Here is a 27,437-nt window from a genome sequence, read left to right as displayed (position 1 = left end):
ATTTTTATGTATTTATTTGATAGAGAAAGAGAGACTACCAGCAGGGGAAGCAGCAGAGGGAGAGGGAGAAGCAGGCTCCCCCTTGCTGAGCAAGGAGCCTATGCCGGGCTCGATCCCAGGAACCTGGGATCATAACCTGACCCGAAGACAAGCTCTTAACGGACTGAGCCACCAGATGCCCTGTTCTAACAGTCTACAAACTCCTGGATACAGGTATTGTGTTTAAGCAGAACTTACAAATTATTTAACTGAAATGTGGCAAGATTTCCATTTCTTATTTAAGCTGTTCAAATATTATTAAGAGGAAAAAATGTCAATTTAATACAAATTCAAAAGTGAACTCTTCTATAAACAAGAAACTCACTGGGAAGCTCACATTACATTGATGTGTAAAATCCTCTGTTACAGTCTGCTTAAAAATGCTTTCTTAAAAATAAACAGTTATGTTCTGTTGGCTCGATTTTATAAATAAACTCTTACTGAAAGCATTTCTCTTTTTCAACCCAACTTGTGAAAGATGCAGCGTTTGCCGTAAGAAATCGGTAAGGTGTTGCTATGGGAACAATATTTTAATATTATTTTAAAACACCAGTAGCTTCAAAGAACAATGAAATAAAGAAAAACTAAGGGGAAAAAGGGGGAAAGAGTATCCTAATAGTTCACGATACAACCATTATTAATCATTCTGCAACAGAACTTCATATACCTTTTTCCTTCTGTACTTGTAGGGTAAGTATCAGGAGATACCTAAGAAGATAATAGGAGAAAGCCTAATAATGCCAGCTGTTTTGAATAAACAGCTATAATCAGGTCCTTCCTCCAAGAGTTAAAGAAGGAAAGGACTCATGGGTGAGCAAAAACTATTAAGGGGCCTTAATTTTGGAAAGCCCTCAGAATCAAAGCATTCTCAACAACTCAAGCCTGGAGAAAATGAGGCAGGGGGAACTAATTAAGTAATAACTGGTAACAGGTATGGCCTGAAAATATTCCCTGCCTTATTATAGATACATAAGTGGGGTTTTTCTTATCTTTATTGGGTAATTGAGAAAAATGTTTTAAACTAGTGGGTTAAGTTTATTTTATCTGTGTTAATGAAGAACTTCTTTTTTAAAAGATTTTATTTATTTGAGAGAGAGAGAGCACAAGCAGGGGGAGCAGAAGAGAGAGAAGCAGACTCTCTGCTGAGCAGGGAGCCAGATGGTGGGCTCAATCCCAGGACACTGGCATCATGACCTAAGCCAAAGGCAGATGCTTAACTGACTGAGCCAGCCATGGACCCCCAAGAACTTTATTTTTGTTTATAGCAAACACATTATAATTAAGTGGGAAGGAAAGAGCACTATATACTTCCAAAATATACCTTGCCTACAGAGAATGAAGCTCTTCAGACCCCTAAGACAAAGACTTAGGAGGAAAAAAGTCCACTAATGGCTATTCTTTTGCTAAAGAACAATTTTACGTCTAGATTCTAAATAATAGCATGGAACATATGGAAGGGTTAATAACGACAATACTTTGCATTAGCATAAAACCATAAAGTCTACAAGGTACTCTCAGATAAATTAAACTGAATGCCATTTTCCCCAAAAAATATGAAGCTAGAAAGGACAGCCATTACTATGTGGCACATCTGAACAGGTTAACAATATAATACTGAGTTTAAATAATATAAACTTTTCAATAAGTAGGAAAGATGGAACCATACAAGATAGAGTTACATTATATAAGGCAATTTCTCATGATGGACATCTAGACACATCATACAAGTCAACCAATATATAAAAGATTCTTGGTTGAATTGTAATTAACACTAACACTAATATTATCTATGAAGCTTTGAGAATACCATGTCCAAAGTGGCCTCACTCCACTTACTCTACTATTCTTCCAAAATGTATTCATTCACAACCTTGTAGCACTAATTATATTCAAAAATGTATCTTGTGGGGTGCCTGGGTGGCTTGGTTGAGCGTCTGCCTTTGGCTCAGGTCATGATCCCAGGGTCCTGGGATGAAGCCCAGCATCTGGTTCCCTGTTTGGCAGGGTATCTGCTTCTCCCTCTGCCTTTGCCGATCCCCCCAACCTCATGTTCTCTCTCTCATTCTCTGTCTGAAATAAATAAATGAAATCTGAAAAGAAGTGTCTTGTCTTCCCAACCAGCATATGACCAGCATATAAGCTCCATAAGGGAGAGAACCATGTCACGGATTGCTTTCTTTAAGGATCTCCAGGCAATATGCAGGCCCATATAGTTTGAGAATTTCTGGACTGTAGAATGACCGGCTGTGATGATAATGGAGATAAGCTGATATAGAAAGGATACAGGCAAATCCAAAAAGATAGAAAGTAAGTTAGTGGTTGCCACGGGCTGAGGGCAGTGGGGGGAAGGGACATGACTACCACTGCAGGGTACAGGGTTTCTTTATGGGGTAATGAAAATGTTCTGGAGTTAGTAGTGATGGTTGCACAACTGTGTGAATATACTAAAAATCAATGAACTGTACATTTTAAACTGATGAGTTTTATGGTATGTGAATTATATCTCAATTTTAGAAAAGAATATTATAGCACTGGACCCTCTGCAGTCCCTCCCCTGAAAGAGTCTGATTGCTTCAATACTATATGGTTGACTATTAATATTAAATATAGAGAGTTACATGCAAAACTATTCCCTTGAATAAAACCACCCAGCTTTCTCTACTTCTATAAACTATACTTTGTTCACTAGTTGTATTTGATATAGATTGTGAATGGCAAATCATCTATGTCTTCATAAAGAGAAAAGAGAAGAATGGGTAATGAAGAGCTTCAGCAGAAAGTCTTAATTATAAGACTGTAATAATTTTAGTCTAATTATATTTCTAATTATATTACTATTATATCATCTTCTGTAACTTTCCCAAAACTAAGCAATCAAATCTGTGAAATTCAGGTCAACTTCTTGCCTACCTCTGCTCTTTTGCTCAGTATATCATGCGGTCATCCACCAAGCTGATCAAGAGAGAAACGCTGTGGTCAGCCTTGTCTTCTCTTGCATTCCCCAACACTAAATGTCTGCTTCCTCCAATCCCTTTATTATGTTCCAACACAAACCACTATCATCTTTCATTTTGGCTTCAGCAAAAGCTTCTCAACAGGTATTCCTCCATCCATTCATGCCCCCCATCTCCGATCCGCTGAAAAGGCAAGGATGGTTTTTAAATCAAACTTATGGGACACCTGGGTGGCTCAGTCAGTTAAGCTTCTGCCTTCGGCTCAGGTCATGATCCCAGGGTCCTGGGACTGAGTCCCACATCCGGCTCCTTGCTCAGAAGGAAACCTGATTCTTCTCCATCTCTGCTTGCCACTCCCCTGCTAGTGCTCGCTCTCTCTCTCTCTCTCTCTCTCTCTGACAAATAAATAAATAAAATCTTTAAATAGATATGTAGATAGATAAATGAAATCAAATTTAATACTGTCTCTCTTAAAAACCTTCAATGGTTTCCTGATACTCTTAGGATAAGTCTTAGTAATTTACAAAGCCATTCAAGATGGCCCAGCCCTGTTAACATAACATTCCTATCCCCAACTCTTTTCTCTCAACCCAACCGTATTAGACTTTTATTCCCTTAATTCCAAAACTCTCTAGTCTTTATTTTGTATTTTTTATACTACTAGTATTTTATTGAGGTAGAATTTACATATAGTAAAACACACAAGTCTTAAGAGATCAGCTTGAATTCTGACAAACATAGACATCTATTTAACCATCAACTAGATCAAGACAGAGAATATTTTCATCACTCCATAAAGTTCCTATGTACCATTTCTACCCAACCCTCCCCCCAACTCCATGCAATCACAATTCTGATTTCTATCACAATAGAAATTTCTGTCATTCCTGAATTTCATATAAATGAGATCATACTCGTATGTATTCTTTTGAGTCTGGCTTCTTTTATTCAACTTAACATTTCAGATACATATTACTGTATCAGTTTTCTTTTTTAGAGTTAAGTAGTAATCTTTCCTATAGATATACCATAAATTGTTTATTCATTTTCTGATTGATAGACATTTGAACAGTTTCCTGTTTGGGGCTATTATGAATAAAGCTTTTATGCACATTCTTCTACAAGGGTCCTATGTTTGTATGCATTAATTGTTCTTGAATTATACACCTACAGATGGAATTGCTGGGTCAGACAATGTGTCTATGGATAAATTCATCAGAAACTGCCAAGTTTTTTCACCAAAGTGTCTATACCATTCTACACTTTCACCAGTGCCAGTTACTGCATATCCTCACCAATGATGGATCACTCTTCTTAATCTTAGCCATTACAGTGGATGTATAGTAACTTTTAATCTAATTTTTTAATCAAAATGATATATTTATAATTTTCAAAAACAAAACAACATAGCAGAGATTATAATCTAACAATCATCCCTCCCCTTCCCTATATACAACCACTTTTAACTTTTTCTGGTTTGGGTTCTCCTGATTATTGCCTATCTCTAAGCATTTATATCATTATTCTTGACTTAACTTTAAACATTATTGGGTTTCATGTATTATAGATGGAAGTACAGTTCATTTGCCATGCTCCATCTCCATGTTCCCTCTCTATCTTTTTATACTCAGATGATCCTTTTCAGTTCATCTATTGTTTACTTTAAAAATTATCCTTAACACAAAATTTTTGTTTCAACTTTGGATAGCAAATTTATCATACATTACTGAAGGTGACCCTAGCTACAGCTGTAATTAAACCCCAAAATTCCAGATGCTTAACACAACAGAAATTTATATAATGCTCTTGTAATAACTAATAATTTAGTAGGCTTAAGAGAATTAAAACAGTGTACTTTGAAAACATACTTGTTCATAAAATTAAGAGCATCCAGGCTCATTCTCTCTCATTTCTGGGCCTTCCTACCTGTGGTTTCCTTAGGCCAAATGCTCTTCCCCACTTCTTCCCTTCTTTACCCAGCCAGCTCCAAAGTGTCCTTCAGATTGACACAACCACAAAAATCCCCACAGAGCCCTCCCCACTCCCTCATAAGGGCTATGTGTTCTTCCAGCATTGTGCTTAACTGTCCTAACACTGATTACATTGTGTTGAAATCTGTGTTTTCTTATCTGTGTCCTTCAAAACTATAAACTTTTTAAAGGAAAAGGAAAAAATTTTGTTCACTGCTTCTTCCTCGATTACAACAGATACTCAAATATTTCATGAAAAATCAACTCATTTAAATAATTATTCATATATCTATTATTTCTGTCACTTATACATTAAATCACACACAGTTAGGGGAAGTAGAATCAGAAGGGATCCCAAATTTTAGATAATACAAATAGTCCACAAAGTTTAATTTTATATTTCAAATAATTGGCTTAAGCAGAAAGCTTAAAATCTTCCACTACTGAGAAAACTTAGAACAAACACAATTGGTAATACTGTTAATGTAACAAATTCAAACTGTTGCATTTATTCAAGAATTTATTAAGAGGCCACTTTGTTCCAAGCATTGTAAAACAGATTCCAAAAATTCAAGAGTGAATATATCAGACACAATCCCTGACCTAAAAATTATAAAGGCAGAGTGAATCTAGACTGAAAATACCTTTAATATATTATGAACAACAACAAAAAAAACCCCACAAAAATGAGAATCTCAACTTTAAGAAGTCTAATGGCTTATTAATTTTTGTTTTCAAAAAAGCACTTCAAATTGTTCATTAATAACTTAATTGAGCAATTGTTTATTAGTAAAGGATCTCCTGATGCCTCTGGTAAAATTCTGAGTAAAAACCTACATATCTTGCATAACTGAACAGACAGGAAGACAGTCCCAAATAAGAAAAAAAACAGATAAAATGAGTGTAGTCTTTGTGGCTACAGTTGTGGAACAGATCTACTTTTGGCAAAGAGCAGAAAAAATGAAAATACCTAAGAAATAAGGCAGAAATAAAAAGAGAAATATCAAATAGGATAAATAATAGGAGAAGAAGTAGTAAGTGAAATGAAAAATCAAATGACAAGGGCGCCTGGGTGGCTCAGTGGGTTGGGCCGCTGCCTTCGGCTCGGGTCATGGTCTCGGAGTCCTGGGATCGAGTCCCGCGTCGGGCTCTCTGCTCAGCGGGGAGCCTGTTTCCTCCTCTCTCTCTGCCTGCCTCTCTGCCTACCTGTGATCTCTCTCTGTCAGATAAATAAATAAAATCTTTAAAAAAAAAAAAAAAAAAAATCAAATGACAAGATAAAAGTATTATCTAATGTGCTAATGAGCTTCACCCTTACATTCCAGACTCAAGGTAAAAATCTGGGGAGCGAGAATCTCCTACAGCACTGTGAAGCCCACAAGTTAATCAATTGATATACACCACAGTATACGTTAGCACAACACAAAAAACAGTGCAAATTCAATGGTACCCAAAACCACACACTGCAACCCAACTCCATGTTTCACAATTAGGTATGCATCTAGGGATCTGATTAGCATTTAGATATCATAATAAAAATGCCTGGTTCTGCAGCCTGCGTGGCTCCGTAGGTCAAGCATCAGACTTCTGATTCCAGCTTAGGTCACAATCTCAGGGTTGTGAGATTGAGCCCCACCATGGGCTCTGTGCTGGGTGCGGAGCCTGCTTAAAATTCTTTCTCTCTCCCTTTGTCGCTCCCCATCTTCCTTCTCTTTAAAGAAGAAAAAAAAATAGCCTTATTCTTATATATTTAAATATGTTATTTCATTATAAACTACTTTCCTTTGCTTTTTTCATAATAAAGGTTTATCATTATCATTATGTTTTTAGTTATGCATGAAAATAGGTTATATTATCTATAAATTTCAGTTCAGGATAGTAAATAGAACTATACAATAATTCTTACAAAGGGGGAATTAATTAGGTCAACTGGCATTAAGGAGCACTACTACAGCATCTACATTTAGGAAGAAAGTTATTGGATAACAAGGCATGTGTGTCTTAACTTTACTAGATATACAAATTGTTTTCCTCAGTGCTGTAATATAATAATTTACAATTCTACTAGCACTACGTGACAGTTTCAGTATTCCAAATCATTGCAAATACTGGATGCTGTAACCAATCTAGTGGGCAAAAGGCATATCTTATTATGGTTTTAGTTTCTGTTTCTCTGACAAGTAACATAATTGAGCATCTTTTTTATTTATTGGCCAATAATGTTTCACTTTTTTAAAAGTTCTTATTTAATTCTTCAGATGCCTTTTCTATTGGATTAAAATTACCTAAGATTAGGGGCACCTAGGTGGCTCAGTGGGTTGAGCATCTGACTCTTGATCTCAGCTAAAGTCTCTATCTCAAGGTTGTGATTTCAAGCCCTATGTTGGGCTCACAAAACAAAACAAAAACCTAACGTTAAGAATTCTTTCTGAGGGAGAATAACTTAAAGTAAACACCATACACCATGCCAGCAACATCCAAAGGCCAAAACCACAAATAAAATTGGGCTTCTCGGGGCACCTGGGTGGCTCAGTGAGTTAAGTCTCTGCCTTCAGCTCAGGTCATGATCTTGGGGTCCAGGATCAAGCCCTGCATCAGGCTTTCTACTCAGTGGGGAGCCTGCTTCGCCGCCCCCCCACCTGCCTTTCTACCTACTGGTGATCTCTGTCCAATAAATTTTTTAAAATCTTTTTTAAAAAATTAAAAAAAATTTTTTAAATAAAATTAGGTTTCTCAATCAGATTATTTTAATATAAGATGGTAGGGTACACTTAGCAGAAAGGCAGACAATCTGGAACGGAAAAAAACTTCTCTTTTAAATTAGAACTTAGAAAAAAAGGTGACAAAGCAGTTTATACTCAAATCTGTTATTACTACGATGAAAATAAGATTTTCAAATATCTTTTTCTCTTCTTGATATGCTTTTACTATAAAGAATACTTAGCATTATCTTGGGTAAATTTCAATCCTCTGGCAGTTATTCAGTTTCAAATGCTAATTTACCATCAACTATTTGAATGCTGTATTATCTAATAATATCAGTAAAATCTACAAACTGTAGAAATTCCAGTTAGAATGAATTTCTCCTAAGTAGCCTATTCAAACCTTGAAATTACTGAGTTGCTGAGTATGTTCAGAAGCCTGTAAGCCAATATTTATGTTTAATCAGTTCATCCCACTCCCATTATATACTGCCTTTTATAATAATACCAAATTATCTGGGGATGCCTAGGTGGCTCAGTTAGTTGAATGGCTGACTCTTGATTTCAGCTCAGGTCACGATCTCAGGGTTCTGGGATGGAGCCCCACAGTAGGCTCCATGCTCAGCAGGAGTTAGCTTGAAGATTCTCTCTCACTCTGCATATGCTCTTACCCCCTCCCCCACTTAAGCACATACACAAACTCTCTCTCTCTCTAAAATAAATAAAAATCTTTAAAAAAATAGAATTACCTGTTTTTGAATAATAATCTTCCTCTTTTCAATATGCAGTCTATTAACTCTAGTTTGTATCTGTTAAAGTTCTATTTCTCTCTTTTTTTTAAAGATTCTTATTTATTTATTTGACAGAGAGCGAGAGATCACAAGTAGGCAGAAAGGCAGGCAGAGAGGGGGGGGGGAAGCAGGCTTCCCGCTGAGCAGAGAGCCCAATGAGGGCCTTGATCCCAGGACCTTGAGACCATGACCTAAGCCGAAGGCAGAGGCTTAACTCACTGAGCCACCCAGGCGCCCTAAAGTTCTATTTCATCTTAACAAACCATCAGAATGGTGTGAAGTCATTTAAGTCAAAGACCTATATTAAAAATGTGAACAGCTAATGTCACCAGAAAAAGAGATATAAAGCCAAAGTAACCGAACAGTAATATGAGACTATGTCATTATGATAATCCACTGGTACTTGGAAGTAACTAAGCTGCTTTGCCTAATTATACTAAATTCTTAGCTATCATGTGTTATTGTATCAAAACCCTAATTATGGGCTCTCTTGTTTCTGATCCCTATCACATTAGATTACCCCATTCACTAGCTCTCTAGTGACTCAAGACAGCTACTGACTGACCAAGAACCTCCATGCCTCATTCACCTGGCTACGTCCTGAAACCCCAGCTGCCTCCCACGTCCCCAGCCTTCCCCGCGCCCTCATTATCCCTGCCCTCCTTTATTTCTCCCAGGCAAAATCCTAGTCCCCAGTCCTCACTGTTTGGATAAGACAATTTCTTTCCCTTTTTCTGGTTGCTGTAAAGCCCCCCTAATCTGTGACACTATGGCTAATCTTCCCTGATCCCTACTCTAGTTTCTAATGCCTCAGACCCCTGGCCAGTGACCTGGATGTGAAGAGCCTATTTCCTTTTAGAAAACTATGACAAGGCAAGGTATAGCCTAATATATAAGACTTTAATTATGAACATGTTTCTCCCTCAAAACAATGTTATAAGTAGTGCTCAGGTACGGCAGTACTAGAGTACCACAGCTCAGTTACCTACAGGTAAACAGGTGTTGGTACAGTAGACTGGTAACCTGGGCATGACTTATATCAGTGTTCCCTGAAGCAAAAGGCATTTCAAACAACTGGCTTAAAAAATAAAGACTTACCGGGGCACCTGGATGGCTCAGTAGGTTGAGCATCTGACTCCTGGTTTTCACTCAGGTCATGGCCTTGGGGTCATGGAATTGAGCCCCATATTGGGCTCTGCACTCAGTGCGGGGTCTACTTGAGATTCTCCCCCTCTGCCCCTTCCCCCCCAACCCACATGTGCTCCTCTCTCTCGACTAAATAAACAAATAAATCTTTTTTTAAACAAATAAAATAGACATCCATCTTCCAAAAAAACCCTGTTCTGTATTCTCTCAGCAAGAAACACTATGTTACAAAGAGCAGTGATCAATTCCTGTTAATTGACTGATATATTTGAAGGAATGGGGGCATGAGGGCAAAATCATATCTGCTGCTATAAGTACGTTTTAAATATAATCCAGCATTCACAGACCATAGTGAAGTAATTGAATTTTTACAAGTGTATTTACTGGCCTCCTGTTTTTATTACTGATCAAAGCTAAGGCCACTAACAACTTACCTTTGCATCACATTGACAAACTCAACTTAAGAGAAAGGAGGAAACCTAACCTTCACTGAGAACTGATTATGAACTAAAACACTTATATGCTTTAAAAATGTTGTGATAGTAGGTACCATTAATCCTATTTTAGACAGGAAGAAACTAAGGTTCACAAAAATTAGGTATTTCAATAGTTGGGTTATGAATAATTTTTATTAGGCCAAAAAAAAAAAAAAGAGAGAGAGAGAGATTGGATGTTTAATTCCAAATCCAAATAAATCAGAATAAGTAGTCTGAAGGATGAACTAGAAACATAATTAGAAATTAGCCATATTTTAACCCAAGAGCTTAGAGGCCCATGTAGTTTACATCACTAAATATATGCTAAGGTCAGACTCTGCTCTCACAGGCAACTCCTCCCGTTCCTAAGAACTGTTAAGATTCTTGAACATATCTGGAAAAAAGTATTTGTCCAAGTATTTCGTGTGATTTAGCTGATATTCTGGTTCCAAGGTACAGCTGAGAATGACCTGGAACATAAGCAAGAGACTCAGAGGCTCAGAGAATCTGAGAAATCTGGGCAATCTGTGGGCAGCTCCATGGCCAGCTTCCTTGGAAATGCGAGCCCTAGAGGCAACTCAAGACATAACCCGACTCCCTGCTCAAATAGCTTCATTTTTAAATCCTGATTATACATCAGTATTAATTAATTTAATTAAAATAGCTTCATTTCTACAGCTACCTAGAAAATGGGTCGTTGAAGAGCAACGTGCCCAAGACATACAGAAGTGATGGTGAAGTGCGGATATGACTCCAAGTCTTTCTGAATCAAAAGTCCATATTCTTTCTCAGTTTACAATCTGAAGCCAAAGCCATATTTTTAAAAAAAGTTTTTGAAGTTTTCCTACTTTGATCTCTTATTCTGAATCTAAGTTACCAAATTTAAGTTAAATTTTATAATTTAGTATCTTCTATAATATGCTTCAAAAATTAAATGTATAGAGCCTTAAAAATAATTTACTTTGACCAGTGAAAACAATTTCAACTAAAAATTATATTTTCTTTGATTAGAGTTTAAATAGGAAAAAGTTGTTACTGTCAATAATAATAATAATAATAATAGTAACAAGAACCATTTACTGTACATTTACACTCAGGCTGTAAAAGAAGCCCTTTTCATACCACTATCAGATTTATTTTCAGTCCTTTACTCTACATAACATCATTAGTATAATTTTGATTCAATATTATTTAAGAGAAAAAGAAGCAACACTAAAAAAATAGGGAACAGTCAATTAAATCTAATCTAATTAGAGCAGGAAGATGAAATTAATCATTTTATATTTTTAGAATTGAAATAACTAATTTATTTGATTTATTTAGTAGGGAGGATCCTGATACAGCAAAAAGCCAACTCTTCCAATTACACACCCATTCTTCACAGACAGAAAGGAACTACAGAAACCACAGGCCCCTAAAGGCACTGCTTCCAACCAACTAGTCTATTCTCCTAAACAAGAAGACTGAAAAGTGGGTGAGTTTTCAGTTACATATATGACCCATGTTCCCACACCAATCCATCTTCCCTCACCATAACACACACACACACACACATACACACAAACATACACACAAAAGTGGTGAGGAAAACCAATTTTATCTTTTCCAAAACTGTTCCTTCTCACCTTAGTTACCTTTATTAAAAAAACTCAGAAACCATTAAAAAAAAAACAACTCAGAAACCTACATGACCCACCACTTTTCTAGCACTGGAAACAATAGGTATTTATTAATTCTTTTTTTAAAAGATTTTATTTATTTATTTCACAGAGAGAACAAGAGTGCACAAGCAGAGCAAGCAGCAGAGGAAGAGGGAGAAGCAGGCTCCCCGCTGAGCAGGGAACCCGATGTGGGACCCGATCCCAGGACCCTGGGATCATGACCTGAGCCAAAGGCAGATACTCAACCATCTGAGCCACCCAGAAGCCCCAACAATAGGTATTTAAGTCAGCTTCTGAGAATACAAAGATTTACTGCGAGTCTTCTCAGAAGGAACAAAGTGGCTTGAAATAGAAGCACACACACACAGATACACACACACACAATGATAAATTAGAAGAGACTCGTGACCTAACATATATAGTAAGGCAGACAGATCCACCACAAGACTGAAGAATCTGCTTGTGACTCCTCTTACCTCTCCCTTATACCTTCTCAGCTCTTGAAAGGAAATGAAAAGTGCTATTAGCATGGTTCCTCCCTATGAACTGACACTATATCCATTTCCCAGATTCATCCTAAAATAATCCCAAACCCTATCCCCAACTCATACAAGATTCTGTTTTTCATTGTAAGAATATATTTATTTTGCCAAGAAAGCTAAATATATTTTACATATATATGAGGAAAGTAGTAAATATCACTATTCAATCAATTAAAAAAAAAAAACACACATTTTAAAAAGGAAAAAAAAAATTTATGCTGAGTCTTCAGTCCCAAAAGTAAACTTTTGTTTGTTTCTTTTTTTTTTTTTTTTTTTTTTAAAGATTTTATTTATTTGACAGAGAGAGATTACAAGTAGGCAGAGAGGCAGGCAGAGAGGCAGGCAGAGGAGAGAGGAGGAAGCAGGCTCCCTGCTGAGCAGAGAGCCCGATGCGGGACTCGATCCCAGGACCCTGAGATCATGACCTGAGCTGAAGGCAGCGGCTTAACCCACTGAGCCACCCAGGCGCCCCCTTTTGTTTGTTTCTAAGGAGAACACAAGGACCATACCAAAGAACAGATTTTGCTCAAAGGCAATTTCATACATAATTCATTTAGTTCTTGTCTCCTAAAACCATGCCAAACTTTTTATACAGTTATCATTATATAAAAATAATTATTAAATAATCATGTTAAAAGTCTACTAGAAAAAAAACTTTTCTACTCTTAGTGGTTTTCACAAAAACTTAATATTATAGTTTGATTTTGTCTCCTTCATAGAAAGGGTAAAATACCTGAATTACACATCTATTTCCACAAATCTATACAACTCTATAGAGTTGGACACATATATAATAAAAAACTTGTATTCCATGCAACATAAAAGCAATTGAGAGGATATGATTAATCTTGATAAGAATAAACAGGTATTTCTCAACCTTCAATATAAGAAACTTTAACAAAATAGTTTTAAGGTTGATAAAAAGAAATATATTAGTAAGAATTGGAACCTTCCACAGACATTTTAAAGTTCTTCTCAAGGAATCCACAGCAAATGTACATTTTATCAATTGCATTTCACACATTTAAAAAAGCAAAAGCTTATTCTTTGATGACAGGGGAAAGTTCCAGGCATTCCACTGAAGTTTACATAGTGGCCTGTTATACCCCCATAGTGGCAAGAGAGGTGAAGAAATGGTGGCAAGTCTGTTAACTGCCATTCCATCCTGTCCACTCTGTGCTATGCAGAAAAACTGCAAGGGACAGTACATTACAGCTGATGCCATCTGTCACCTGTCACCATGGAATCATCGCTGCTGGGTGCTGGCAGTTACATAGAGTCTGGACAAAACTGTGCAGAGGTAGGGGCACCTGGTTGGCTCAGTGGGTTAAAGCCTCTGCTTTTGGCTCAGGTCATGGTCCCAGGGTCCTGGGATCGAGCCCCGCATCGGGCTCTCTGCTCAGCGGAGAGCCTGCTTTCCCCTCCCTCTCTATCTGCCTCTCTGTGTACTTGTGATCTCTGTCCCTTTGTCAAATAAATAAATAAAATCTTTAAAAAAAAAAAAAAAAAAGCTGTGCAGAGGTGAATGAGGAAATGGCAAATGAAAACCAGCAGTCAAGAAAATAGCAAGAATGACAGGAAGTCAGGTTTTCTCTATTTCTCTTCCCTCCTCAGGCCTATGCCTCTGCCCTGCTTCCCTGACTAATTGTCCTTTCGGTCTGTCTTCACTTTCTTTAGGAACAGGCTCTGTTTTTTGAAGAGTACTCAGGAGTCTTACATATATATATATATATATATGTAAGAAATAGAATATATATATATATATATATATGTAAGAAATAGAAGCGTGTATATATATATATATACACACACACACACACACACATACACACACACATACATACACACTCAGGAGTTTGAGAGAGAGAGAGAGAGAGAAATTTATTTCATTTTTAAGTAATCTCTACACCCAACATGGGGCTTGAACTCACAACGCTGAGATCAAGAGTCACAGACTCTGGGCACCTAAGTGGCTCAGTTGGTTAAGCAGTTCAGGTCATGATCCTGGGGTCCTGGGATGGAGCCTCGCATCGGGGGTAGGGAGGTGGTTTATGGAGTTGTCTACATTCTCCTGGATCTACAGTCCAGTCCCTCTTCACTCACTTTACACTCTCTGTCCTTCTACCATATCAAACAGAAAAATCCAAATCTGCCTTCTCACACAGGGTTGCTAATGAAAAGAACCATACAGTCATGCAGACTGGTCCCATGACTCATTTCCTCCTTTAGGTGGACTACAATGCTTCTATAATCTTATCTTTGATCAGCAAATTTTCACATATCCTTCATCAATTACCTCAAATGCTCATCACTTAACACCACACCTACAAAAAAGAGGCACACAAGAATGTAACTACCTCATCATCTCCCTAGCAAACTGACATATGTTGACATCAACATTTCTTTTCTCACTGCAGTTTCCGAGGATAAACTAAGTATCCCATTTCCTATTGATGGTCTATCCTTCCAGCTGGGCTATGACCCACTGATTTTTAAAAATTCTTCATTTATAGACCCTTTATCCACTAAACCTATACCACTTTACTGATTTACTGATTTACTACTCCAGATTTACTGAGACATAATTAATGTGCAATAACCTGCACAAATTTAAAGCATACCATTTATGAGTCTCGACATAGCTGCACACCCAGGAAACCACCATGACAATTAATATGATGAAGACTTACATCTTCTCCAAAGATTCCTCATACTCCTTTGTAATATTTTCATTTCTATTCTCACCCTCAAGCAAACACTGATCTATTATCTACCACCATAGATTAGTTTGCATTTTCCAGAATTTTCTATAAATGGAACCAGGTAGGAAAGAGTGCAACTAGAAAAAAAATATACTGTAACTATTCCCATGTACAAAACTGTGGGCATGTCCAGGAAACAGATAAAAAAGGCTCCAATTTCTCACCCATTAAGGCTATACAAGCAGGATATGAAAGCTAAAGCAGAGTCCCAAATTAAACAGCAAAAAGATATTTATTAGAACAGCTAATATCCAGAACACTGACAATAACAAATGATAGATACAATAAATGTAGAGCAACAGGAACTTTCATTCATTGCTAGTGGGATTACAGCAACAGGAACTTACATTCATTGCTAGTGGGATTACAGTCACTTTGGAAGATGGTTTGGTGGTTTCTTCCAAAGTACACATATTTCTACCATACAATCCAACAATTGTACTCCTTGGTGTTTACCCAAAAGAGCTGAAAGTTATGTCCACAAAAACATCCATATGTCCATATACGCATGCACTGTTCATAGCAGCTTTATTCATAATTGCCAAAACTTGGAAGCAACCAAAATGTACTTCAGTAGATGAATAGACAAATGCACTACAGTACACCCAGACAATGGAATACTATTTAGTGCTAAAAAGAAATGGGCTATCAAGTCATAAAAGACATGAAGGAATCTGAAATGTCCATTACTAAGTAAAAGAAGCCAATCTGAAAAGGACACATACTGTATGATTCCAACTACAGGACATTCTGGAAAAGATAAAACTATGGAAACAGTAAAAGGATCAATGGTTGTCAGGGGCCAAGCAGGGTGGGAAGGCATATAAGATAAATATGCAGAGCATAAGGGATTTTTAAGGCAGGGGAAATATTCTGCATGATACAATAATGACAGATACCTGTCATAACTATTGACTAAACCCAAAGAATATACAATACCAATAGTGAAACCTAATGTTAACTATGGATTTGGGGTATCAACATAGGTTCATCATTTATAACAATTGTACCACTCTGGTAGGGGATGTTGATAATGAGGTAGGCTATGATAGGTGGAGGAGAGAATATATGAGAAATCTCTATAGACTTTCTACTCAATTTTGCTGTAAACTTAAAACTACTCTAAAAAATAAAGCCTATTAAAAGAAACACATAGTAATTTTGGAGTTGAAAAGTACAACAACGAAAATGAAAATTTCAGCAGCATATCTGAGTTGGCAGAACAAAGAATCAGCAAACTTGAAGGTAGGGAATTGAAAGTATCCTGTCTACAACAAATAGAAAAAAATAATAATTAGGAAAAATAAGCAGAGTCTCTGAGACCTGTGGAACATCATCAAGCCTATAAACATGTGCATGTTGGGGTCTCAGGAGAAAACAAGAGAAAGGGGCAGAAACAGTATCTGAAGAAATGATGGTGGAATATTTTCCAAATTTTATTGAAAAATATTAACCTATACATCCAAGAACACAACAAATTCCAAATAGGATCCACACTTACACACATATAGTCAAATTGTCAAAGGAGAAAAAAGAAAGGAATCTTGAAAGTAGCAGGAAAAAAACTCCTTGTGTACAAGAGATTCTCATAAATTTAACAACTAACTTCCCATCAGAAACCAGGGAGGCCGGAAAGCAGTGGATTAATATAGTCAAAGTGATAAAAGAAAAACACTGTCAAATAATTCTATATCCAGCAAAACTATCCTGCAAAATCAAAGGAGAGCCAGTGAGGAAAGAAAAAAGAAGTAAGACATTCCCAAATACAAAAGCTGAGACAATTCATCACTAGCAGATCCGTTTTATAAAAATATACTAACTGGAGACCTTCAGGTAAAATGAAAATAAATTACTACAGACAGTAATTTATCTACACAAAAAATAAAGGGTACTGGTAAAGGTAAAAACATGGGTTTAAAAAAAAGAGCATAAATGTATTTTTGTTTGTAACTTTTTTTCTTGTATATGATCTAAAAAACAACTACATAAAGCAATAATTACAAAACTGTGTTAGCAGGCTTGAAAGGTACAAAGAAGTATGTATTCACTTAGCCACTACATAAGAACATCCATGCTCAATTTACATCAAAATCGCTATCACACTGGGGCTAGGTCATTCAGGTAGTGATAAATTACTAATCAATCTAGAAACTGCGTACTTTCTAAACATCTATTAAGCAAATTCTCAATAAAACTATGAAGACTGTGAATGGGTCATGCTTTTCCAGCTTCTGCACAGCAAAATAAACAAAATGAAAAGGCAACTTACAGAATGGGAGAAAATATTTGCAAACCATATATCTGATAAAAGGTTAATATCCAAAATAAAGGGGAGCCTGCATGGCTCAGTCACTTAAGCACCTGTTCTTGGCTCGGGTCATAATCCCATAATCCTGGGATCAAGCCCTGCATCGGGCTTTCTGCTCAGCAAGGAGTCTGCTTCTCCCTCTGCCCCACCTACTCCCCCCATGCTTGCTTACTCTCTCAAATAAATAAATAAAACATTTTAAAAGAAAAAAAAAGAATATCCAAAATATATCAGAAACTCATACAACTCAATAGTTTAAAAAGAAAATCCAATTTAAAAAAATAGGCAGAGGAACTGAATAGACATTTTTCCAAAGAAAACAAATGGTCAACAGGTACATAAAAGGAGCTCAACATTACTAATCATCAAAGAAATGCAAATCAAAACCACAATGAGGTATCACTTCACACCTATATATGACTATCATCAAAAGACAAGAGATAACAAATGCTAGTGAGGATATAGAGAAAAGGGAATCCATGGATTCCTCATTATAGAGAAGTCTCTGTTTCAAAAACAACATCTACAACTAGGCTTTCATTTCCTAATAACTAATACCTTAAACATCAGCTTCTTTTTTTTTTTTTCTTGGGTCCCTTGGTGGCTCAGTTGGTTAAGCAACTGCCTTTGGCTCAGGTCATGATCCTAGAGTCCTGGGATCAAGTCCCACCTCAGACTCCCTGTTCAGCAGGGAATCTGCTTCTCCCTCTGACCCTCCACTTTTCGTGCTTTCTCTCTCTCATTCTCTCTCTCAAATAAATAGAATCTTTAAAAAAAAAAAAAAAAAAAAAAAAAAAAAACCTCTTTAAAAAAAATCAGCTTTTCTCTCCCAATTAACTCATAGAAAGTGAATTAATACTATACTAAATGATTGTACTCTGAAAGAGCAAAATTGCACACTATATTCATATTGGTTGAGATAATATGTTTAAGAATTTTAGGGAACTAAAAATCACTTACCAAATGCTTAATAGAAAGCTGCCAAGCTGAAGTTTTTTAAACAACGTATTTATATTCTAAAGCAAACTTAGGATCATGGACTGCTAGTAGAATTTTTTTTTTGTTCTTTTTATTCACTTATTAATTCAACAAACATTTATGGACCATCAGCTATGTGCCAGGCACATAGGAACTGGGGATAAAAAGACAAAATCTCTACTCCTTAAAGTGTGCACAGTCTACAGAGGAGCTCCCATTCTGAAAGCAAAGAATTTATGACTAGAAGAGACTTTATAGTTCCCTTATTTCACAAATAAAGAAACCAGCATTAGTGGCTAGTAAGCCACTCAGGCCAACAGACACTCAGGTCTACATATTTCCTGCTCCTGTGCTCTTTGCACAACACATTTTCTCTGACTGAGTGGTGATGGAGTCCTTCCATGTGGGTGAGGCAGAAAATGGAACTGGGAACAATACGTGGAGAGTTACCAAATTAGAAACTGAAACACCTAATGGATACAGATAATATAAATATTTAACAATTTAGAGACAGAAATCCCTAATAGATCTGATATCATGATAAAACCCCAAAAAGAAACTAAAGAACTAAAATAAGAAACCGGACTAAAATGAGGTAATATAATGAATGGTAAGCCTTCAAAGCCATAATTATGGCTTTGCCTCTGTTTACTGATAATGTTAAAAGGGGATATTAAAAGTACTTATTTCATATGACTGTTGTGAAAGTAAATTAAGTCTTGAAAGCACTTAGTAAACCTAATAAATACTCAGTAAGCGTCAGCTACTGTTATAGACAATCATTTATTTTTTAAGATTTTATTTATTTGATAGACAGCGATCACAAGGGGTGGGGGGAGCAGGCTGCCTGCTGAGCAGAGAGCCCGATACGGGGCTCGATCCCAGGATCCTGGGATCATGACCTGAGCCAAAAGCAGAGGCTTTAACCCACTGAGCCATCCAGGTGTCCCTAGACAATCATTTCTTAAATGCACAAGTATGTCATATAAAGACAAAAAAATGATCTTTCTTTAAGGATTTATCTTATTATTATAATGATAGCCCTATTTTTCTAGCACTCAGTAAAATCTAGTATTAAAGCATATATTTCAAAAAATATATATTTAATATGCATAATATCTAATATCACCCTTTCTCTGTAGGCATAGATCAGTCCCAAAACTACAAGAATAAAATTATTATTTTCTTAACAATGAATTGTATTAATAAAAAGTTCTATTGGTTAATTATATTATTAATTATGTTAATTCATAATTTACACTAATTAAATCATCTTGTAGTTCAGTATTCCTAAGATTATAAATCCTAAATATCATTAAAAGAATGTTTAAAGGTGCCTTTCAAGTAATTAAAAAATTTATGCAGCTTTTCTCATCTTCTATAAAATATCATTGAACTTAATCGACATCTTTGAAATAGATGGAATACATCAATGAAACTATTTCATATTAATACCATTCATCATCCAACATCAATAACAAAATAAATAACATATTGATATCCACTTACTGCAATCTCTCTGCAAGCCGACATGGATATTCCTGTGCCTTCAATTTGCTTCAGTGCATATTCCTTTTCATCTTTTCTGCATAAAAACAAAAAAAATTTATTTTTTCTAAACATTATTTTCAGATTCAAAATCATAACTACAAAAACAATAAGTATACACTGGCTTCTCAGTGAAATATTAACACTCTAACTAGGCATGCACTGCTTACTGCTTCTGATAATATTAAAACTACAGAAATATGAAATACCAAAAAAATTCATGTTACGATGAAAACAGTAGACAGAGCCAAATCACAAAATTCAAAATTGAAACAGGATACTAAACACAGCACTACTTTCAAACAGTAAACAAGCATAAATATGAGCATATTGCAAGATAATTCTACTCCTGTCTTAATTATCTATAATCTATGAAAGCATTCTGTTCTAAACATTAACTACAAAAATAAATGACAGATGTAAACTTCTATATTTGTTTAAAGTAATTTCAGAGATAAGAACCACTTAATAGGAGGGATGGGCTATAGAAGAATATCGACCCACAAGGGTCACCCTACTTCTGATCTAGAATAGGAAACATTCAAAAGCCTCAAAACCTCAACCAAAAGCCTTAGAAAGCCACCAATATCTCATTCTCAAGAACTCTAGGAAAAACCTAGTGTTACAGTGAATTTTCCAAATAATGTAGACAAGGTTAGGGATTCTGCGAAATCCCAGTAGTTACCAGGGTGCTCAATCAAGGGAAAACATCAGTTCAATAACGGTGATACAGTCCATAAAAATATAGTATCGCATGAGGGGCACCTGGGTGGCTCAGTCAGTTAAGCATCTACCTTTGGCTCAGGTCATGATCCTAAGACCCTGGGACTGGGCCCCGCCTCCGGCTCCCCGCCCCCGCCCTACACGGAGTCAGCTTCTCCCCTCTCTCTCTGCCTCTGCCTCTCTCCCTGGTTTGTGCTCTCTCTCTCTCTCTCAAGTAAATATATAAAATCTTTTAAAAAAAAAAAAAAAAAAGTACTATCAGGGCGCCTGGGTGACTCAGTGTGTTAAGCCTCTGCCTTCGACTCGGGTGATGGTCTCAGAGTCCTGGGATCAAGGCCCACATCAGGCTCTCTGCTCAGCGGGGAGCCTGCTTCCTCCTCTCTGCCTGCCTCTGTCCCAACTTGTGATCTCTCTCTGTGTCAAATGAATAAATAAAATCTTTAAAAAAAAAAAAAAAAAGTATCACACGAGTACAGCAACACAGAATCCTCAGGATATTGACACCAGAACCAGACACAACAAAATGTCAAAAATGTGGTTCAGGTTGTGGGTTCTGAGAAGAGGAATATAATCCAAGCCTCTGAGTTTTATCTTTTGATTATATTGGAGCCTCAGCAAATTTTCATCACGTCATGACCGTTTTCTCCAATGATAGCACCTAAATGGTGCCACATCTGTCCTACTTACCTATTCCTTATCTTCCCCATGTGCATTTACTAGCAGATAAAGCAGTTTTTTTAAGTAGGCTCCACACCTAGCACATGGCCCAACATGGGGTTTGAACTCACGACCCTGAGATTCTGACATCGAGACCCGAGTTGAAATCAAGAGCCACACACCTAACTAAATGAGCCACCCAGGTGCCCCACAGAAAAAGCAGTTTAAGAGGTTTATTTATTATATGCTTTTTAAAACATTTTATGTGCCTTTTGAAGATTTTCACAAGCATCTAGGGTTTGGGCAAATAAATGAATTATAGTTACTTTCTCTTACCATCAGTTTGACAATTATATCCATTAAGGAGCATTTTGAAAAACAGAAAACATACCAGATATATCAACAGGATATAGACTGTTCTGCAATTATTAAAATGATAATCATGACCATCAGCAGAAAATGGAAAATGTTTACTATGTGTTAGTGAGAAAACACATGCATTATACCAGATAAAAATATACATACATCGAGCTATACGCTGAAGATTACTTAAAAAATGAAAATCAGTTGTGTTAAGATGTAGGAACTTATGTTAATTAACTTCAGTGCTAATATTATATTATATTGTCTTTTAAATTAGAATTAAAGGGAAAAAGAGAAAAGCCAAAATAATTTGACACCCTGAAAATAGTCACCTACTAAAATAATCCTTAGTATCTTCAAAGTATTATCTTAGACATGTTTTAAAAAGCAAAGTCAAAACTAGGGAAAGCTTAAGTGATCACTTTTTCCTTTTTCTCTATACTGTTTCCTCCAAGCATAAAACTAGACTTTTTCCAGCCTACCCAGTAGCCACTAAGAAGTACCAACAGCAGGTAACTGAATGTAATTAAAGCCAAATGTTCCCTACCCCCAACCTTAAATGTACATGTGAACATGTGTGCAAGAGCACTTATGCCTAAGATGTTTAACACAATGCTCATAATGCAAATTTCACACTTAATAATTAATTTAACTACCAAGTACTATTGCTAAATATTTAAGAAATTTGTTAAATTCTTAAAACGAAATTACATAAGCTCTCTGGCAAAATTTTCAATGAAATCATAATTTTTTAAAACACAAATATTTCAATCCCCAGTTCCTCTAAATGAAGTGCTCCAGAAGCTCATGTAATTGCATGGTTTTATTTTTAATACTGTAAAGAATATTACACAATCTGGATATGTTATTGTTGCTATGGAAACCATAAGTGGGTTTGTTTTTTTTTTTTTTTTTTTTTGCAGTAAGTCAAAAAGTGCAAAATTAACACATCACATTAATGACTTTTGAATTTCACATCCAGGCTGTCAAAGGAATTTGAAAGCTTGAGCAGAATAAACTGAAGCATACATAGGCCTTTACTCTGAATTACAGGATGGGATCTAGGAACAAACCCAGTAATTATTTCACTTAATAAGTTTAAATATAACTTCCATCTGCTAAATTAGCAAAATACTCGAAGATCTGCAAACTTAAGTTTTATCTGCAGCTTTGACATTGCGAATGAAAGAAAGTAGATTATCTAATGGCCCTTTCTCTTGTATATGAAGTCAGATGATGAGTGATGGATAAGGTGGCACGTCGGAGGTTTCCCATATGAAGAAGTAGCAGATCCCAGAGGGCACACGGGATTCACTTTCACCACGGTGCTGTGTCAGTGCCAGTCTTTGGTCAGATGCCAACACCTTAGTTATGGAAAATGCAGATGCGTCCTTCCCCACAATGACCACAAATACTTCAAAGATTAGCATATGGGACAGGGAGGCTTTGTCGCTCTCAACCTCTGGGAGTGCTGCCCCTCTTAGAAGCTTTCTCCAAGTGGTAGTGACGATTCATACCCCACAGCTGGTGTGTCTCGGGCACACATAATATTAAGTATCACAAAGGAACAATTTGTTCTTTTACGTGACAAGGCTGAAAAGCAGGTACACCTGCCCTTCCTACATTGCTACAATAGCCTGGCTTTTGAGGACGCTTGTTCTTTCTTAAAACGATCTTATTTCTAAATTACTTTAACTTCTAAATAAAAACCTGTACCCCTGAGACAAATGATATATTATATGTTAATTTTAAAATAATAAATAATAAAATAAAATACTTTATTATTTACTGCAATAAAGACAGACAAAGCAATTCCAAAGCCTTCAGAGGAACTACTGTCTAAATTTTAGTGCATATTAGACACCATGGTTAGAGTAACTGCATATTCATAATAATCAAAGGTTACTAAATAAATCCAGGAGAATCAAAAACATGTAACTTTGTAGAATAAACATGGGTATATTTAATATGTACTTTTTTAAAAATTTAAAGACACTTCTTCTATATGGCTGTAATGTATATCAAAACCATGTGGGCTTCCCTCTCAGCAGTGACAAAGAAAAACAATTATTCAACAAGAACATTATGTAATAACAAAATAGAAAAATAAATTTGGAAGACACTGCAATTCTATTAAACTTCCCATCTGAGACACTATGTTCTGGAAAACTCATGATGCAAGCAATTCTATGCATAGTAGAAAATATAAGCAGCACATATTTGTACAAGTTGTAGAAAATGCTGCCTTAAAATGAAAGCTTTGTCCCAGACAGAAACCAGGCTCAGTGGTAGAATTTAAATGTAATTCAGGAAAGAATTTCTCAAGTTTAAAGAAGCACGTTCAGGAACATTTCTTAAATAAAATATTAGGAACCGGTTTAATGGAAATGGTAGTCTCGTGCCTTTCACTAATGTCCAAACTTGGTGACCAGCCTCCAGTCACTTTTAGGAAGGTAAAGTACCATTTGGCAGCCTGTATGTACAAGTGTAGGCCAAAACCCCATCCGTTATCATCATCATTAGGCCTAAGTCTTTTTTGACTCCCATCAATTCTACTACCAAGCGTCCAGATCAGCCCCGGGCCATCTTTGGTCTTAAGGATCTACGACAGACAAAAAAAATTAGAAGCATCTTTCAAGATAAGATGAGGAAATTCAAGCTCAAGCAAGGCTGAGATAAAAATTATAATCTTCATGGGGTGCCTGGGTGGCTCAGTCCAATGAGTGTTTGACTCTTGATCTCGGCTCAGGTTATGATCTGAGAGTCCTGGGATCAAGCCCTGTGTGGGGCTGGCTCTCTGCACTGGGGAGTCTGCTTGAATAATCTTTCTCTCTCCCTCTCCCTCTGCCTCTCCCTCTGCTCGTTCTCTCTCTCCCAAATCAATCTTAAAAAAAATTTTTAGTCTTCAAACTAATAGGGTTAAAATGCTTTTCTGTTTATATGGAAAACAGAGGAGACTTATTATTTTATTTTACAGCAACCAACAAAAAACTACTGAGTAAATATTGTACGTCCCAACATCCAAACTCCAAGGATGAACAAAATTAGAGACTGACAACCCTAGATATCCTGAAGTTCCCAATCCACCTAGAAAGAGATTCTGGGTGAGTGGAAAACATATGCGTATAACTCTGATATGATGCCCCCACACCCAGGCTGTATGCACACCAGACGCAGAGAGGATGAGATTAACATTTCTCTCCGAGCTTCAGGGAAGGTAAACTCCATGAATGATGCCTTTAAGGGAGAAACTCCTCAAACAGGGAAGGCATGAAGGGGTCACAGAATTGCAGACAGAAGTACAGCATGAGAAAAATAACAGAGGCACATTCCAGAAACTACTACTGTTTCGCAGGGCTGGAAGGTGGGGCATGATACAAGAAGCAAGAGACAAGGTTAGAAAAGTAAGGGAAAGGGAGCGCCTAGGTAGCTCAATGGGTTAAGCCTCTGCCTTCGGCTCAGGTCATGATCTTAAGGACCTGGGATTGAGCCCCACATCAGGCTCCCTGCACAGCGGGGAACCTGCTTCCCCCTCTCCCTCTCTGCCTACTTGTGATCTCTCTCTGTCAGATTAAAAAAAAAAAAAAAAAAAAGTAAGGGAAGGGACTATGTGAGTCCTGCAAAAAAGTTTGTGCTTCATATTGTCAACAGTGAGGAACAAAAGGTTTTTAGAACAGAAAAGGTAGTTAACTGATCTTCGCTCAGAAAGATAACTCTGGTAACTAGAAAGGTGGCACACCAAACATCTGGTAGTTTGCGTCAAATGTCCAGATAAGAGAAGATGAAGAGCTAGATTAGAACAGTGGCAGCAGAGAACAAATATGGATTCAAAAGACATTTCTGAGGCAGGACTGACAGAATTTAGTAACCAATTTGATTCTGAAGGTGAAAAAAAGGAAGACTCTGAAGACGGATGGAGAGAACCCCACTAACCAGAGAGATGATGGCATGAATAAATGGAGACCAGGAAATATAAGCTTTTACTCCACAGGCAATGAAAGTTACATATGAAGATTAATCTCATTAGGAAGAACTGAGATTAGAGGTGTGAAAAACAATGAGGAAGTGACAGCAATGTAAGTGTGAGCAAGTAGGGATCCGGATTTATATAATAGAATGTTAGTTCCAAAACAGGTGTAAAATGACCCTGTTAAGCCCTCCTCATTTTAAAGATGAAGAAGCTAGGGAAGCAGCTGGCAGCAGAGCTGAGACGAAATCTTCCAGTTCCAAGTCCAACATTCTCTGTAACAGAGTGGTAACAATAAGACTGGAGAAAAGAAGGAACCTTTGTGACAGTCATTCTATTGAAGGAGTTGGCAGGACCAAGTTAACAAATAGTGAAGATCAAGGAGGCTGAATCAAGGAGAAGTCTTGAGGTTCTGAGCTTGCTGATGGTGAGGACCAAACTACGAAGAACAAGACTTGGGCAGATCTCAGAAGGTCCTTCAGCTCACAAACGACTCTTCGACAGAAAGAAAAACTCCAACCAAAAATGAAAATATCTGAGAAGTTCAAAAGGGAGATGCCCTAAAGGAGAGAAACTACTATAGTACTTTCAGACTGAAAAGACTTGAGCCTATATATATGTTACCAAATTAAAGGAAGTAGCACAAAGATGACCTTATTGGTGTCTAGAAAAAAACTCAAGGCAAGAAGGGGAAAAGGAAGAGAGACAGAGAAGGAAGAAAAGACAAAAGGCAGAACAATCTCTGAACACTTTCTCTCACATCCTTTAAGAAGACAAACTATTCTATGAATTGGTCAAACTTCCTTATCCAAATCTTAAGAATAGAACTCAAATAATGAAATCATCAGAGATATAGTATCCAAGATGGTACAATATTACCAGTTTTTATAGTTAGGTTTTATCAATAAGTTATCCTTCAAACAATACGACAACCCAAGTCTTACCAACAAATTTTTTTTCAAGATGTGGACATAAATCAATATCCTACCCCTTTCTTTTTATATGGGATGATTAGGCTTAACAGATTAAGAGGCTTCCGCATCCCACAGGGGAAAACATAACTATATGGAATTTTAAAAAACTGGAAAAACAAAAACCAAAAAAGATCACTCAGGTTTACATTGGTATCATTCTGAGTTATTCAATATTATGAACTCAGTATTCAGCCAGCCTAATAGTAATGATTCTTTACTGGAGAACTCTTTCCTTTGTTATAAAATACCATAATATTTTAAATTTTTTTATCATGAAATTTTCCAAAACTGAACAAAAAAATAAATGACAGTGATATCCTATGTATCTGTCACATAGCTTCAACAATCATCAACATATGGCCAGTCTTATTTCCACAGCCTATCCTCCTCTTGATTATTTTGAAACAAAACCCAGATACCACGCCATTTCGTTCATTAACAGTTCAACCATAATATCAATCATAGTATCTTTATATATCAATATTCAACCATAATATCTTTAATTATCAGGAATTTTTTTGTTTAAACAATAAAAGACGTTTAAAATAATTCTGAAATATTAAAAACCTGTAACACAAGTTACTCTATTTGGTATTCCCCTTATTAATGAAAAATGTCAAATAGTACTAGCACCCTCTTAATGTCTTCATCTGTCAAACGTTCCATCTACTCATTCTCTAAACATCACTAAAATACAATAATGGTCTCCTCATTGAAGTTCAGGATTCCCTTTCAACATGGAAATTTGACAAGTTTCTTTTTTTGCCTTCATTCGTTTGGAAAACTGCCTTTATTTGGGTTTTCTTAAAAACTGATCAATGTATCTCTTTCTCTAAAAATCAGTCTTTCATGTTATACTATGTCCATTCAGAATTC

The 27,437-nt window shown here is 36.5% G+C and overlaps 1 protein-coding gene across 5 annotated transcripts in view; it reads right to left on the bottom strand.

The window, feature by feature from the left end:
* CDK19 (cyclin dependent kinase 19) overlaps positions 1-27,437 on the bottom strand; it is a 166,957-nt gene that overhangs the window by 84,949 nt on the left and 54,571 nt on the right. For all 5 annotated transcript variants that reach the window (XM_059176856.1, XM_059176851.1, XM_059176853.1 and 2 more), the window contains one exon: positions 19,839-19,914. In XM_059176856.1, coding sequence (XP_059032839.1) covers positions 19,839-19,914 — 76 coding nt within the window. The remainder of the gene's footprint in view (positions 1-19,838; positions 19,915-27,437) is intronic.

Source organism: Mustela lutreola, chromosome 6 (genome assembly GCF_030435805.1).
Source record: "Mustela lutreola isolate mMusLut2 chromosome 6, mMusLut2.pri, whole genome shotgun sequence".
Taxonomy (NCBI): Eukaryota; Metazoa; Chordata; class Mammalia; order Carnivora; family Mustelidae; genus Mustela; species Mustela lutreola.
This window is presented reverse-complemented; position numbering and strand designations above follow the sequence as displayed.